Source organism: Oncorhynchus keta, chromosome 10 (genome assembly GCF_023373465.1).
Source record: "Oncorhynchus keta strain PuntledgeMale-10-30-2019 chromosome 10, Oket_V2, whole genome shotgun sequence".
NCBI classification, from domain to species: Eukaryota; Metazoa; Chordata; class Actinopteri; order Salmoniformes; family Salmonidae; genus Oncorhynchus; species Oncorhynchus keta.
The window spans coordinates 34,611,862-34,629,324 of NC_068430.1; the positions used below are offsets into that span (position 1 = coordinate 34,611,862).

Sequence of the window (17,463 nt, forward strand, 5' to 3'; positions counted from 1 at the left end):
TTTACTTGCTTTGGCAATGTTAACATATGTTTCCCATGACAATAAAACCCCTTAAATTGAACTGATATTACAGAAAGGAGGAGATAGGAATCACATTGGGCAATGAATGGATAATGTACAACGCCCCACCCAGCAGACTGTCGACCAATCGCGTTCACGTTATCCCTTCTCAAAGTCAGGGTATGAGTGGAGAAACGTGCCTATTTTCATCGAAAGTACGTAATCTCACGATTCCAAAGCTATACAATATTACAGAGAGCAAGTTATTTACCTCACATCTTTGAAAATATTGGTAATGTTGCACTTCTTGTTGACGAAATTCATGCTTATGTTGGGTTTTTGAGCCAGCGTCAAATTGACTCCCATTCAAACCTTGAAGGAGAGCTCTCCTTGTCCCATAATCGCCCAGAATGCACCGCGCAATTCATTGACGTCTTGAACGAGTTTACCATCTCCTAATAAGTATCTCTGGCTTGGTAGTGGCGGTACCTGTGTGAAGCTAGCCACAATAAGGATTAACCACAATTGTGGACTTGACGGTTTGGCTTCAAAATAAAAGTTCCCCAATGAAAGTAATTTAAACAGAAATAAATAGTGGAATCTTTCCATATTTGGACTAGATAACAGTAAACAAGGTCGGAATGTAATTATATAAATTCACCAAAAGACAATTATTTATTCATTTGACACAAAAAAAGTAAAAATCAGTGGATGTATTGGAATTGCATTGGTGGCATACTCAAATTTGATTTGTCACATGCGCCGAATACAAGAGGTGGGGACCTTAATGTGAAATGCTTACTTATAAGCCCTTAACCAACAATGCAGCTCAAGAAAATATATACTAAATGAACTAAAGTAAAAAATAAAATAAAAAGTAACACAATAAAAATAACAATAACGAGACTATAAACAGGGGGTACCGGTACCGAGTCAATGTGCCGGGGGTACAGGTTAGTCGAGGTCATTTGTACATGTAGGTAGGAGCATAAGTGATTATGCATAGATAATAAACAGCGAATAGCAGTAGTTAAAATAATCCGGGTGGCCATTTGATCAATTGTTCAGCAGTTTTATTGCTTGGGGGTAGAAGCTGTTAAGGAGCATTTTGGATCTAGACTTGGCGCTCTGGTACCGCTTGCCGTGTGGTAGCAGAGAGAACGTGGACACCAACGAATTTGAAATTCTCAACCCGCTCCACTACAGCTCCGTCAATGTGAATGGGGGTGTGTTCGGCCTCCTTTTCCTGTAGTCCACGATCAGCTCCTTTGTCTTGCTCACGTTGATGGAGAGGTTGTTGTTCTGACACCTCACTGCCAGGTCTCTGACCTCCTCCCTATAGGCTGTGTTATCGTTGTCAGTGATCAGGCCTACCACTGTTGTGTCGTCAGCAAACTTAATGATGGTGCTGGAATCATGCTTGGCCACGCAGTCGTGGATGAACAGGGAGTACAGGAGGGGACTAAGCACACACCCTTGAGGGGCCCCCGTGTTGAGGATCAGTGGCAGATGTGCTGTTGCCTGCCCTTACCACCTGTGGGAGGCAATTCAGGAAGTCCGGGATCCAGTTGCAGAGGGAGGTGTTTAGTCCCAGAGTCCTTAGCTTAGTGGTGAACTTTGTGGGCACTATGGTGTTGAACACTCAAATCAAATCAAATTTTATTTGTCACATACACATGGTTAGCAGATGTTAATGCGAGTGTAGCGAAATGCTTGTGCTTCTAGTTCCGACAATGCAGTAATAACCAACAAGTAATCTAGCTAACAATTCCAAAACTACTACCTTATAGACAAGTGTAAGGGGATAAGAATATGTACATAAAGATATATGAGTGAGTGATGGTACAGAGCGGCATAGGCAAGATACAGTAGTTGGTATTGAGTGCAGTATATACATATGAGATGAGTATGTAAACAAAGTGGCATAGTTAAAGTGGCTAGTGATACATGTATTACATAAAGATGCAGTAGATGATATAGAGTACAGTATATACATATACATATGAGATGAATAATGTAGGGTATGTAAACATTATATTAGGTAGCATTGTTTAAAGTGGCTAGTGATATATTTTACATCATTTCCCATCAATTCCCATTATTAAAGTGGCTGGAGTTGAGTCAGTGTGTTGGCAGCATCCACTCAATGTTAGTGGTGGCTGTTTAACAGTCTGATGGCCTTGAGATAGAAGCTGTTTTTCAGTCTCTCGGTCCCAGCTTTGATGCACCTGTACTGACCTCGCCTTCTGGATGATAGCGGGGTGAACAGGCAGTGGCTCGGGTGGTTGTTGTCCTTGATGATCTTTATGGCCTTCCTGTGACATCGGGTGGTGTAGGTTTCCTGGAGGGCAGGTAGTTTGCCCCCAGTGATGCGTTGTGCAGACCTCACTACCCTCTGGAGAGCCTTACGGTTGTGGGCGGAGCAGTTGCCGTACCAGGCGGTGATACAGCCCGACAGGATGCATATATATATATATATATATATATATATATGCGGTCCGCGCATGCTCTAAATACACATCCTGGTAATACATCTGGCCCTGCGGCCTTGCGAACGTTGTCCTGCATAAAGTTCTTGCTCACATCGGCTATGGAGAGCGTGATCACACAGTCATACGGAACAGCTGGTGCTCTCTTGCATGCTTTAGTGTTGTTTGCCTCGAAGTGAGCATAAAAGGCATTTGGCTCGTCTGGTAGGCCCACGTCACTGGGCAGCTCGCGGCTGGGTTTGCCTTTGTACAGCCTTAACTATTGATCATCGGTCCATGAATCGGGGTATCAGCCTACTCGGTGACACCCACAGATTACAACTGTGAAGAGTTTACACAAATATTACCATTGTTGCTAATATTTGGGAAATTTAACTGTGGGAGGTCACCTCACTAGATAGCCTATTGTGCGTATTGATGTTCATATTGCAATGTATAGCCTTACCTACGGATTTTGAAATGGGGTATCAGCCTACTCGGTGACATCCACAGATTACAACTGTGAAGAGTTTCACAAATATTAGCATATATTGACTAATTATCAAATCAAATCATATTTTATTTGTCACATGTGCCGAATACATCAGGTTTAGACCTTACCATAAAATGCTTAGTTAGGAGCCATTAACCAACAATGCAGTTCAAGAAATAGAGAAAAATAAAATATTTACTAAATAAAATAAAGTAAAAAAATGTATAAATGTAAAACAATAAAATAACTATAACGAGGCTGTTTTACAGGGGGTACAGGTACAGAGTCAATGTGCAAGGGTACAGGTTAGTCGAGTTAGTTTTTACATGTAGGTAGGGGTAAAGTGACAATGCATAGATAATAAACAGCAAGTAGCAACAGTGTAAAAACAAAGTTTTGGGGGGGGGGTCAATGTAAATGGTCCGGGTGGCCATTTGATTCATTGTTCAGCAATTATGGACTTTTTTCAAATGTATAAAACAACTTTCCAAACTTGTTTAGCATTATCTACTCCAAATATGACATGATTCCATTATTTGTATCAGTTACTATCACTTTCAATTGGTGACTTGTATTTTGTAGTCGAACCGCAAATTCCACTATTTGTGGCTAGCTTCACACAGGTGTCGGTCTTGGTGCCGACACATTAGGAGGTGTGTTGTCAAGAGAGTCGCTGTCAAGATGTCTGACAATGAAGAACAAGAACAGACCATCGCTGAGGACTTGGTTGTCACCAAGTACAAAATGGGAGGAGACATCGCCAACCGTAAGTGTCAGATCGGGGTGACTTGCATTTAAATGAGGTGACCTGCTCTTGGCGGCCTTTCGTACAACACCAGCCTGATGTGTAGGCACAGACCAACACAACCATGTGCTTTGACATAGTAGGCGCAGTTTAGAAACGTGGAATGGAAATTGGCCTAGCCCTGGTATCCCAGTCTAGTGCTAGCAAGCGGACTTCAAGATGTTATTTTGTGAGCAAAATTCAGTAAGCCAGCTAGCTATGGTTAACGGTTATTTTGTCAAGGACCGTGAACATAATGGCTAACTAGCAAACGTTACCTACACATTAATTATCAACAGTCACACCAGACAGTAGTAACCATTATTGTATTTGCTAGGTAGAAGTAGTTCGCTAGCAAACGTTCTGTTTTGTATTGTCATAATCTTAGTTCACTGTGGAGTTACAGTAGTTAACGGAATTTATGTTTCCATGTCAACCACACAGCTAGGAAGTGGCCTTGGGGAAATTTGGTTAGTTATGTCAAACAAAAACCAAGAAACAAAAACTCAATGCACAAAGATTACTTTTAAAAATGTAACAAAAGTGTTTATAAAAATACGTTTACTTGACAAACAATGCAAATGCAAAGTTTTGTAACAGAATGATGGTTTATGCTGTTTGTGCCAGTATTCTGTTAACAAACTTTGCATCTGTACTGTTAAAAGTAAATTTGTTTTTGTAAAATTCGGTGGAAATTGTAAAAATGCTGGCTTGTGCATAGAATTGTATGGTTTGTTTAACTTTGCAATCATTGATTTTTGTTTGGCATACATTTAAAGTGAAAAATTAGCCTCCGCATAATTCTGTCGTCATGGAATTGTCCCTTACTAGCAGTCATAACTAGCTAATGTAGCGAGTTCCAAGTAAAGTGAAATAGGTCTGGCTATATATGTGTGTACGTTTGTTCTGCCTAGCTGTAGTCAACTGAGACAATTTTACTAGGAAAGGCTTAAACTTGACAGGGAAATATTATTCCAACTACACGTGATTTGGCTCGCTAGCTGCCTCACTGACAACTTTTTCACAGGTATTATAAATGGACAGCTCATTTCCTACCCAAAGCAAGTGGGCCAAAAATGCTGACATTGCTTGTTTGCATGACCTTAGTAGCTTTATGACACACATAAATAGAATGAGTAGACGGGGCTCTTCATTCAAGTCAATGATGACATAATGGGTGGACTGGCAGCCATTTTGAGTGTAACCATAGCAAGAAGTAAAAGTGGGAAGTTTACCCTTCAATCTGTGCTGTGATTTGTTGAGCCACCTTAATTGACATTACAAAAAATAACTTGGCATGTTAGGAGAATTGGGTAGATTAGCTAAAATGCCCCAAAATTCCACTGTTGATGTTAATTTGACGAAGCTGGTTCCTTTCTAGACATGACACAGCTAGGTCGGTGCCGGTGTTGGGCAGGAGGAGGTGCTCTGCAGACCATTTGTATCCAGATGTAATTTTGCCATTCATTGTAGTGTTAGCGCTCTGTAGAGTTGCTGTTTTCTCATAACTTGTGACATTACTGGATTACTCATTATAGTAAGTCGGATTTAATCAACAGATACGATAGTCAGTTTAATAAAAGGTTAATAGGATGACTACACCGCTCGCGTTGCAAAATTTAGAAATCTATATTGATCAATTATTGCACCCACACTGCTCGCGCGCCAATGAGCATCTGCGTTGCCAAGGGCTAACGCGGACCCAAACTCGTGCACCATCGTGAATAAATGTATCCCCCCCACACACACCAAACACGATCATGACACGCAGGTTAAAATATCAAAACAAACTCTGAACCGATTACATTCATTTGGGGACAGGTCAAAAGCATTAAACATTTATGGAAATTTAGCTAGCTCGCTTGCACTTGCTAGCTACTTTGTCCTATTTAGCTAGCTTGCTGTTGCTAGCTAATTTGTCCTGGGATATAAATATTACGTTATTTTACCTGAAATGCACATGGCCCTCTACTTCGACAATTAATCCAAACCCTTAAACGGTCAACCAAATCGTTTCTAGTCATCTCGCCTCCTTCCAGGCTTTTTCTTCCTTGAAATTATATGATGATTGGCATCCAAACATTCATAGTTACCACGACAACCAACAACACAAGTTCATCTTTCAATCACCCACATGGGTATAACCAATGTGGAGATGGCACGTGGGTATCTGCTTCTATAAACCAATGAGGAGATAGGAGAGGCAGGACTTGCAGCCCAATCTTTATCACGAATAGAACTGACTTCTATTTCATGTGTGAAATATGCGCCCATGCGCACCTGGCTAATTCAGTATACCTCCAAGTTTTTATGCACTGATATCAGGAGCTGGCAGAGAAAAGTTTGATTTAAACAATTCAGAGACAAACAAATAAATGACATGACCTATATTTAAGGAGAGCGAATGGGTATACAATATTGAAATCTGATGTAACTGTCAATCGTAAAAAACTAATTTAAATTATGTTTGAATGAACCCTGAATGCAATTAATGAACAGGGAAGTAAATTCCGGACACGGTAGACTCCTCCTAACTCCTCTATGGACAGGCTTCAAACTGACCTCAGGCCCAGGGTCAAGGTTCATACCCTAACATTGAACTCAGTTAAATGGCAGCTGATTCATCATGACATAATACAGCCATGATGGATAGTCTTATTAATAGGGGACGCACGTGTTCTGATTGAATGTGATGATGACATATTTGGTCTCACTACTACACTCTTTTTCACCTCTCAAATGTCTCATACCTCTCCACCTCCTATTCCCCTGCCCTCTCGCTCTCCCTAGAGGCCCTGCGCATGGTGATTGAGGCGGCCAAGTCAGGGGTGTCTGTGCTCAGTCTCTGTGAAAAGGGAGACGCTCACATCATGGTAGAAACTGGCAAGGTCTTCAGGAAGGAGAAAGACTTGAAGAAAGGTAAAGGGCCGGGGTGGAAGGGGGGTAAAAGCTGGATGAGAAGTGCAAGCGGAATGGTGTTACAATTGTTCTTAATGTTTAAACTGCAATTTTTAAAATCATTTAAAGGTTTAAATGAAAATAAAAAATATTTTACTTTTACTATTCAGATATGATCCTGCGTATAACCGCTAGGGGGCAGTACAGTTCAATCTACCGCAGTCCTTGCTACTTACAGAAGACGCTCACTTTACTGCTAGTTAATGCTGTTTTAGGTTCCCTGCTGTGTCCCTCTCCTCCATGTGCTCAATTGTCAGTGCATGTCCCACTTTTCATTAATGTGATGGTTCGTTGCAGTGACGTATGATGGCGTGTTCATAGACATCCAACAATCTGCTGTTAACACCACGTATGGTGTTTGAGAGCTCGCGCTTTGTACTCGCAGAGCAATCATTGTACAATTTCACCATCCTACTAACATGACAGAATTGTTGCTTAGTTTAATTTCTATTTTCCCTTAATGATGTAGATGATCGGCTATGAAAAGCCAACTGACATTTACTCCTGAGGTGCTGACCTGTTGTACCCTCGACAACCACTGTGATTATTATTATTTGACCCTGCTGGTCATCTATGAAAATTTGAACATCTTGGCCATGTTCTGTTATAATCTCCACCCGACACAGCCAGAAGAGGACTGGCCACCCCTCAGAGCTTGGTTCCTCTCTAGGTTTCTTCCTAGGTTCTGGCCTTCTAGGGAGTTTTTCCTAGCCACCGTGCTTCTAAACCTGCATTGCTTGCCGTTTGGGGTTTTAGGCAGGGTTTCTGTACAGCACTTTGAGATATCAGCTGATGTAAGAAGGGATTTATGAGTACATTTGATTGATTGGGACCTGTTGGTAGTAGTTTTTTTAATAACCGTTAACTATCCCAATGTCATTTAAACGTTCACACCCCTACTATGTAGTTATAAGAGACATAAGATAGGACCAACAATCTCCCATAAATGTTTATATAGGGCAGATGGTTCAAAGCCATGCCTTCTTTTGTGAGGGGGACAGTATGTTGTCATACTGTCTCCAGATCAGAAACACATGCCACACATTCACAATGGGCCTGAACATGGGATGAGTTATTGAATATGTCAGTGAGTTGACAGAACTATGAGGAGTGATATTGGTTGAAAAGGGGGACATTATTTGCCATCAGTCAGGTCTCATAAACACTGCAGATTATTTTCAATTGAAGATTTGGTGGTTCTCTCTTCCCTCTTCCAGGAATTGCCTTCCCCACCAGCGTCTCAGTCAATAACTGTGTTTGCCACTTCTCTCCCCTGAAGAGTGACCCTGACTACACACTTAAAGATGGCGATCTGGTCAAAATGTATGAACCTCAATCTACAGTAATGTTACCCCTTCACTTTGTGTGTCTTCAGTCTCCCAAATATGTGTTGTCTGTCATTTTTTTTGCTGTGTTCTCATGCATCTGATGGGGTCTCCTTGGCTGTTGACTTGTCGTCTTTGTTAGGTCTTGTGTGCCTGTATGTCTATATGGCAAACGATAAGTAAAGATTGGATTACTAGCCTTGTTCATCTGGTAATGGTGTCTAATTGTCACTATTGCCATTGTATAGTTGAACAAGCGTTTTCATCTTAGTTGTTGGATTGTCACTTTTGTCATCTCTCTGTTGACTGTTCCTGTTTTCTGTCTTCTGTCAATATAAGGATTTCACTGTCTGGAATATTGTTAGTGTTAGAGCCAACTATACTGGACAAAAATATAAACCCAACAAGTAAAGTGTTGGTCCCAGGTTTAATGAGCTGAAATAGAAGATCCCAGAACCTTTCCATACACACAACGCTTATTTCTCTCAAATCTTGTGCACAAATTTGTTTACATCCCTGTTCGTCAGCATTTCTCCTTTGCCAAGATAATCCATCCACCTGACAGGTGTGGCATATCAATAATCTGATTAAACAGCATGATCATTACACAGGTGCACATTGTGCTGGGGACAATAAATGGCTTCTCTAAAATGTGCAGTTTTGTCACACAACACAATGCCACAGATGTCTCAAGTTTAGAGGGAGCGTGCAATTGGCATGCTGACTGTAGGAATGTCCACCAGAGCTGTTGCCAGAGAATTTTTAATGTTACTACTATTTATCCGTCGCAATCACCTCATGTTTCAGCATAATACTGCACAGCCTGATGTTGCAAGGATCTGAACACAATTCCTAGAAGCTGAAAATGTCCCAGTTCTTCCATGGCCTACATGCTCAGACATATCACCCATTGAGCACGTTTGTGATGCTCTGGATTGACGTGTACAACAGCGTGTTCCAGTTCCTGCCAATATTCAGCGACTTCGGCACAGCCATTGAAGAGGAGTGGGACAACATTCTACGGGCCATAATCAACAACCTGATCAACTCTTTTCGAAGGAAATGTGTTGCGCTGCATGAGGCAAATGGTGGTCACACCAGATACTGACTGGTTCTTATTCACACCCTACCTTTTTTGTTGTTGAAATCTGTGACCAACCGGTGTATATCTGTATTTCCAGTCATGTTAAATCCATAGATTAGGGCCTAATGAATTTTTCAATTTGGTCATATGAACTCTCAGTAAAAACTTTGAAATGGTTGTGTTTATATTTTTGTTCAGTGTAGATAGTTATGCCAACCAATGTGTTGTATTACTGTAGGGCTGTGCCATTCTCTGAATCTGTTGAAAAGTCATTTTTCATTACTATAACAAAAGGCTGGGTGTATCCTTCACTAGCAATTTCATTGTCATGGGTGCTGTCTTTGGAAGACATTATGACCCCCCTGCAGTATGGTTGTAGGTGAACAAGCCAATAACAACTTACCCTCGGAGCATATCCTCACTCGACACTTACCGTAATATAATCACACAAATTAGACTGTTTAATTTATCTCTGACCTTGTCTTTTTTGTCAGTAAACTTTTTCCCATTTGATCTTTGGAAGCACAACATGACTGCCATGTTGTCCTTGTCTAAATGTATTTAATCGTCTCATCTATATGTCTTTTTACACAATGTCATAGATATCAGCAACTGGTTTTGTATTTGTATTTTATTAGGCCTCCCCAGCTACTCTTCCTGGGGTCCAAACACATCAAGACATTTACATTACACAATATATAACAGGTCATCATATAACATCGCTACACCACTACATGGCTGGCATAACGATTTCTGAATGTCTGATGAACTTCTATTTCCTTCATAACTTAAACATTCCCATCTCTCCTTTTCTCTTATCCTCTCCATCTCTGTCCCCTTTATTTCTGCAGTGATCTTGGAGTCCATGTTGATGGCTTCATCTCAAATGTGGCTCATAGCTTTGTTGTGGGAGCTACCAAGGTATGTGCCGTTATGAACTAATGACTTGGTTTTCTTAAGCCCTCATTGAATAGATATATTCTGGAGAATAGAAAATTACCTTTTTTTGCCTCCCGTTTTGGACCTGACGTATAAATGTATGGCTCATACATGCATAATAAATTATCTACAGTCCTCTCCCAGTGGAAAGATGCACAGAATCCTTACATTCTAACCTGCCATAATTTAGTGCATGAGATCTACTTGCTCATTCCTGTCATGCAGTGAACGTGCGCTCTGAAGCAAGTGGGATGAGTGGCTGCATGCGTTTACCATTAGTTATTTTGATAACAGCGAAAATACATTGAATTCATCAATGCATGATAACTTCCATGCATCAGAAGTTAGAAAGCCTCCTGAATTAGAAGTGAGATCTATTAGACCTAAGTAGTTTAATTTCTTTCAAAGCATTTCTCTGCAAACCAGATAATGTTGTGCGCTAAAGATGCCCCTGTAGCCACACAAATACATTAGAAGGTAATTGTCTACCCGATCACAAACACTGTGCTGACAACCTTTAGTTTCTAAATGGTGTCGCTGGTGAATTTTGTAAAATATTGCACAATAGGCTGTAAGGTTTTTACCAGGTGCGCGTCCATCAATTTGTCCCATTGGCCAATCATGACACAACACGCATGTTGATGCACTCGAGAAATGCATGCTTTCACCCACTTTTTAGACAATAAAATATCGACCTACCTTTCGGTTATCAATGGATATCCAATTCAAATAATTCCATGTGTCCAACTTTTGTCGTCATAAACATTCACAAAGGTATTATTCCATGATATGGGATAATAATCCAACACTGCAGTTCATTGTCAGCGATCATTATTCATCACGTAGCCAAATGCTATTTATAATAAATACACAACTTTCAAGGAGTTGATGCCATCGTATAACTTTCCATTGTATGAAATTACATTATCACATCACTATGAGACCTTGGGTGCAACTACAGGAAGTCGGGAACTGGCCTGCAACAACCAAACTGACGGACAATGTTTAATTGGCAGGTAAAATTATGTCCAATGAGGTTGCAAGGTTAAAGTGGGAGGCGGGATCAGGATAGGCCCAGTATTGTCCAATGGGGTTGCTGGTAGTACCGGGATGATACCAGTATCTCGATACTGGCATGGAAACAAAACATGAAACAGATGGAACTTCTTAAGGAAAACAGCCCAACTGGAAACAAACATTATGTTGTCATCCAGAGGCACATGTATTTATTTTCCAAGCTATAGCACACAATATTTTATATACAGCAGGTTTTTAAAGGACCAAAGAGTTGGTCTGCTTCGTGTTTTCATTACAGCCCCAATTTTGGAGTGAAGCCCAACATGCACGCCACATGAACACCACAGTTGTTTCTACTCTCTTTGAGCACACGCTACAGAGGCTTGAGAACAATGACGTGAGGACGTTGTACACAATTTTCGGGATCCGTTTTGGCTCGTGAGCACTACTTTCAAAACTACTGGCTGAAATTATAGAAAACTTCCAGAAAATATCTTTAAATCACCCACATTAACTCTCCTTCAGGGTTCTGGCATGTGTCCCTAAATATTTTTACTGTGCGACCACCAGTGTGCTGGTAAAAATGTAAGGATTTTAGCTTTAATATCTCAAATATTTTCAATTTGGTTCATAAATGTCTTTGTGTAGGCGCACACGTGCTCCTTAAAAAAAAGGTAAACGTCGCGCCCTGACCTTACCTCTGCCGTGTACATGTAGGAGGCGCCAGTGACCGGGAAGAAAGCTGATGTGATAAAGGCAGCTCATCTGTGTGCGGAGGCAGCCCTACGCCTTGTCAAGCCTGGCAACCAGAACTCAAAGGTGACAGATGCTTGGAACAAGATCGCTCAGTCATTCAAATGCACAGCCATCGAGGGTGAGTGCCTTCACTAGTTGAGGCAGAAAGTCAGTTTTGCCCTGAGAGTTGACTCTGATTCATCGGTCTAAGATAGTGAATCAACGGTTTTAGCTGACGGGTTACATATAGACGAGTTGGTTGTTTAGCAACAAAACCGATACTTGCGCAACTATGGGGCAAAACAGACTGGGTTGGCTTAGATTGTTGAAAACATGTAAACTATAGTTAGTCTCCAAATGTTTATTGAAAACAAATGCATTTGCACAATGAGCACTTGTCTCTCAAATACATTGTTACAGTTGTTGGTTAGCAAGCTCGTGTATTTTAGTCATATTAGCATTGACATGAAATCACTCAAAACGCCTCACAACAAGACATTTTATCAAAAACATGATAAAACTAGCTGAAATGAGCCACCTAAAATTCCCCACATGGCAGCTTATTGTAATTGTTGCTAGCCATCTGACCTTTCAGAATGATAACAATGCATGGCTTCTGGCCCCACCAATGCACAACACAAGCATCATTTTCAAGACATTGTCAGCCAACAGTCTATGCAGTTAACTGTTGTGTGACTGCAGTAAAATGTGGGGAGAAAACTGTTGCAATGGCTTTGTATCTTTCTGTTTAAGGTATGTTATCTCATCAGCTGAAGCAACACATCATCGATGGAGAGAAAACCATCATTCAGAACCCCACAGACCAGCAAAGGTACATTAACGTCCAAGCACTTGAACACATGTAGAGAATAGTGTTTTGATGAAGTGCAGTACCACGAAGGCAGACAGCATGTTGCGTTTATATTTTTGTTTTGTATGAAAGTAAGTCTGGTTCACATCTAACAGCCGATATAAGAAGAGACGAGAGGAGACAAAACTAGCCCGTTTTTAAATTTTGTGTTGTGGAACTGAAGATAGAATGGCCGGGCATTCAAAAAGACAAGAAGTGCAGTTGAGTCAGTTTCCGTACAAACATGGTCTCTTTACACCGTGATGAAACATTGTTGCTCCTTGTTTCAGCAAGGTACAGTATTGTAGCGATCATGGAAAAACATGCACCCAATGGAATACCAAAAACAGGACACACTCTGACTTCACAAAGAAATGTCAGCAAGTTAGGCTAGCTAACTCCAGCTAGCTAGCTATCCATCAGTCGTAAACACAGTTTCTGATTTGAGTCCAAGGCAACGCCTAGGACCACATGCAGTCTGGAGCAGCACATACAGTCATGAGAAAGTTTTTTGTTGTTGTCTTTTTTGCTATTCGAACAGTTATAACGGTAATTTGGCCGATCCAAAATTCCATGACCGCCACAGCCCTAGTCACTAGGACTGAATGATAAATGAAAGATGTGAGTTGCTCTGATTGGCTACTGTTGATGCCCATCTGCAGGAAGGACCATGAGAAGGCAGAGTTTGAGGTGCACGAGGTCTACGCTGTTGATGTGCTGATCAGCACTGGTGAAGGGAAGGTGAGAGAGCGAGGGGGGGATCCCAATGCCCCCATGCGGTAACATGGATAGAAAAGGGCAATATTACTTTTGATTTCTTACCTGGCTAAATGTGACTGTCCAATACTGATGTTTCTATGCTCCTGTCCCCTGCCCAGGCCAGGGATGGAGGCCAGAGGACCACCATTTATAAGAGGGACCCCAGTAAGCAGTACGGGCTGAAGATGAAGACCTCCCGCATGTTCTTCAGCGATGTGGAGCGACGCTTCGACGCCATGCCCTTCACTCTCAGGTAGGATGTCCTCATTAGAAGTGTCAGAGAGACTTGTTATAACCAACCACATCAACACCATAATCTTATCATTAAAGTCGTGGACTTTTTTTTCATCAACCATCTCTCTGATGCTGTAAGTCAGGTGCTTTGACTGTGCATTGGAGACGACCTCAGCTAACAGTTGTGTCTTGTTCCTCTCCTCTCTTCAGGGCATTTGAGGATGAGGCCAAAGCCCGCCTGGGCGTGGTGGAGTGTGCCAAACACGAGTTGCTACAGCCTTTCAGTGTGCTCAATGAGAAGGAGGGTGAGTCTCTCTGCATCTTTCTTTTCCTATCCCCTGTGCACTGTTTATTTTTTTCCTAACCATGTGTGTCATTTATCTCTGTTTGCTTCTCAGGAGAGTTTGTGGCCCAGTTTAAGTTCACAGTGCTGCTAATGGCCAACGGCCCCCATAAAATCACCAGCGGACCATTTGAGCCAGAGCTCTACAAGTCAGAGCACGAGGTGCAGGATGCAGAACTGAGGGTAAATGGGGCTTCCAGCTGGATCCCAGCCCATGGCCCCAGGCAACCTGAATGGCTCGTCACCGCTCATATTACATGAATAACTATATTAATGAACAGGGACTTGCACCTCAGAGCCTACAGCCTACTAAGTAACTGCATAAGGGTATGAGATGGCATCTGATGTTTTGACCAGTCTATTTCCACACTTAGCAGCTCTGTTGTGGCTCTCTTCCTTGAAGACATTTCTTGGTTGACAGCAAACAATCCCTCTTTCTCCCCCAGACTCTGCTACAGAGCACAGCCAGTCGCAAAACACAGAAGAAGAAGAAAAAGAAGGTATTTTATATGACAATGGTAAAAAAACGAATTAATTCAAAACATTCTGTTTGCGCTCTCCATTCTTAATCGGTGCCTTGCTTCCTCCCTCCTAGGCCTCCAAGACTGTGGAAAGCACTACTGGACAGCCAACCGAGGAGAGCAACAAGGCTGCAGAGTAGATGCCTACCTGTCTTCAGCCACACTGACACGCACACACACACACACACACACCATATAACAAACTTAGAAAGTGAATCTAAATATTTCCCAACTGTTAGCTCTTTTTGACCCTCATGCCCTTTTGTAGTATTTGGCCCATTGAATACATCTGATAGATTTGGAGTTGAGCCTGTTGGGAATGCTCTCAAATCTGTTGGGGAAAAAAACATTTTTTTTGTAGCCATTCAGTTGAATCTGGAGTCTGAATAAGAGTCACACCCTTGTAACACATATATATGGAGTTTATTTTACATTGATACTTAACTGGAGTATGAGATTTGGGAAACACATTTTTGGAATATGATGGATAAAAAACCTTTTCTAGCATTGTGTTTTTACACCTTATCATTAGGTGATGTACCTGACTTCAGAAATGTTGCAATCTATAGGTGAAGTGTTATAAACTTTTTAAATAAAAAATGTATACAAAGTAGAAGTTTTGTTTTGATTAACTAAATTTTAACTGGATGATATTTGTTGGAAAATAATAGTTGGGTGCCAGTCACACTTGTACATGAATGCGACTTGAGTTAGCAACTCAATCTTTTGGCCTCGAATCATTTTGTTACAAATATTCAAACATGACAGAATTGAAAGGTTAGAGCACAGGTTAAAGCGTTACAATTATTCAAACATGACAGTATTGAAAGGTTAAAGCACAGAATTCTTGCACCAACACCTGAAGAGTTACTATTCTGGGAACAAACCCTGCTATACTTACTGGCACCCCCCTTCCTGGTAGGGGAGTTCAGTTTAAAAATCGATTTTTATTTTCAACAATACCTCATTTTTATCAACCAAATTAAACATTTTAGTGTAGCTTTTAAACAAAGTATCTTCATTCAGAACTGCTTGAAATCATATTTTATGCAAATCAGTTTTTCAACTAAGTGAGAGCATGACATTAAATAGCAAAAAGCTAAATTGACAACAGTAGTACATGTTGAGATGTACTTTTTAAAGCATAACCAGTATCCAATACTTATTTGTACCTAATGAAATAAAATGACCTTTTAATATGTCTTAATATGTTGTTCTCTGTTGGAAGGCTCCAACAAAGCTATTGAGTCATGATCTGATCTGCACAGATATGAGTCAACATTACATATATACTTTCTGATTACTTTAGACTGCACAGCCACAAAGAGTACACTATATATACAAAAGTATGACACCCCTTCAAATGAGTGGATTTAGTGGATACAATCTTCATAGACGAACATTGGCAGAAGAATGGCCATACTGAAGAGCTCAGTGACTTTCAATGTGGCACCGTCATAGGATGCTACCTTTCCAACAAATCAGTTTGTCAAATTTCTGCCCTGCTCGAGCTGCACCGGTCAACAAAGTGATGTCATTGTGAATTGGAAACCTCTAGGAGCATCAGTGTTAAAGTGGTAGGTCACACAAGCTCACAGAATAGGACCAAATCAAATGTATTTATATAGCCCTTCGTACCTCAGCTGATATCTCAAAGTGCTGTACAGAAACCCAGCCTAAAACCCCAAACAGCAAGCAATGCAGGTGTAGAAGCACGGTGGCTAGGAAAAACTCCCTAGAAAGGCCGAAACCTAGAGTGGAACCAGGCTATGTGGGGTGGCCAGTCCTCTTCTGGCTGTGCCGGGTGGAGATTATAACAGAACATGGCCAAGATGTTCAAATGTTCATAAATGACCAGCATGGTCAAATAATAATAATCACAGGCAGAACAGTTGAAACTGGAGCAGCAGCATGGCCAGGAGGACTGGGGACAGCAAGGAGTCATCATGTCAGGTAGTCCTGAGGCATGGTCCTAGGGCACAGGTCCATCGAGAGAGAGAATTAGAGAGAGCATACTTAAATTCACACAGGACACCGGATAGGACAGGAGAAGTACTCCACATAGAAAAAACTGACCCTAGCCCCCCGACACATAAACTACTGCAGCATAAATACTGGAGGCTGAGACATGAGGGGTCAGGAGACACTGTGGCCCCATCCGATGATACCCCCGGACAGGGCCAAACAGGAGGGATATAACCCCACCCACTTTGCCAAAGCACAGCCCCCACACCAATAGAGGGATATCTTGAACGGAAACCAGTGTAGGGAGGCTGGCACTGGAGTAATATGATCACATTTTTGGTTCTAGTCAGGATTCTAGCAGCCGTCTTTAGCACTAACTGAATTTTATTTAGTGCTTTATCCGGGTAGCCGGACAGTAGAGCATTGCAGTAGTCTAACCTAGAAGTAACAAAAGCATGGATTAATTGTTCTGCATAATTTATGGACAGAAAGTTTCACCCAACATCAGTCAGTGCCCGACCTCACTAATGCTCTTGTGGCTGAATGGAAGCAAGTCACTGTAGCAATGTTCCAGCATCTAGTGGAAAGCCTTCCCAGAAGAGTGGAGGCTGCTATAGCAGCAAGAGGGGGGGACAACCAACTCCATATTATTGGCCATGTTTTTGGAATGAGATGAACAGGTGTCCACATACTTTCAGTAATGTAGTGTACATAATTGATGCCTGGACCATTCAGTTTCACTTTAATCAGAGGTTTCAGATTATATATGACTTGGATTGGGGAGGTGTGGTGGAAAAATAACATTTGCTTGATAAGATTTAAAAGGAAGCTTACATGGACGGAAAGTGTGACCCATTTTTCTATTACAAACAGCACCCATATACTTACGTGATTGTAGACATGCCTGAACATAGGTATATAATTTCAACATAAAATATGATTTAAATTTCAACGATTTCTGCCTACATCGCCCAGTGAGCAATGAGCT

General features: G+C 41.4%; 1 protein-coding gene across 1 annotated transcript; it reads left to right on the plus strand.

The window, feature by feature from the left end:
- The first annotated feature begins 3,560 nt into the window (after positions 1-3,560).
- LOC118388576 (proliferation-associated protein 2G4-like) lies at positions 3,561-15,711 on the plus strand. Its single transcript, XM_035777782.2, has 12 exons — positions 3,561-3,727; positions 6,536-6,664; positions 7,921-8,026; positions 9,964-10,033; positions 11,786-11,942; positions 12,557-12,635; positions 13,316-13,394; positions 13,532-13,665; positions 13,857-13,951; positions 14,045-14,172; positions 14,436-14,489; positions 14,585-15,711. The coding sequence occupies exons 1-12, from the start codon at positions 3,643-3,645 to the stop codon at positions 14,648-14,650; spliced, it is 1,182 nt and encodes a 393-aa protein (XP_035633675.1). The 5' UTR covers positions 3,561-3,642; the 3' UTR covers positions 14,651-15,711.
- The last annotated feature ends 1,752 nt before the right edge of the window (positions 15,712-17,463 follow it).

Excerpts from the sequence above, each read along its gene's own strand:
- LOC118388576 (XM_035777782.2), top strand. The coding sequence starts at position 3,643 with ATGTCTGACAATGAAGAACAAGAACAGACCATCGCTGAGGACTTGGTT. Across the intron at positions 3,728-6,535 it reads GGGAGGAGACATCGCCAACC|AGGCCCTGCGCATGGTGATT; the intron begins GTAAGTGTCAGA and ends CGCTCTCCCTAG. Across the intron at positions 13,395-13,531 it reads TCAGCACTGGTGAAGGGAAG|GCCAGGGATGGAGGCCAGAG; the intron begins GTGAGAGAGCGA and ends TCCCCTGCCCAG.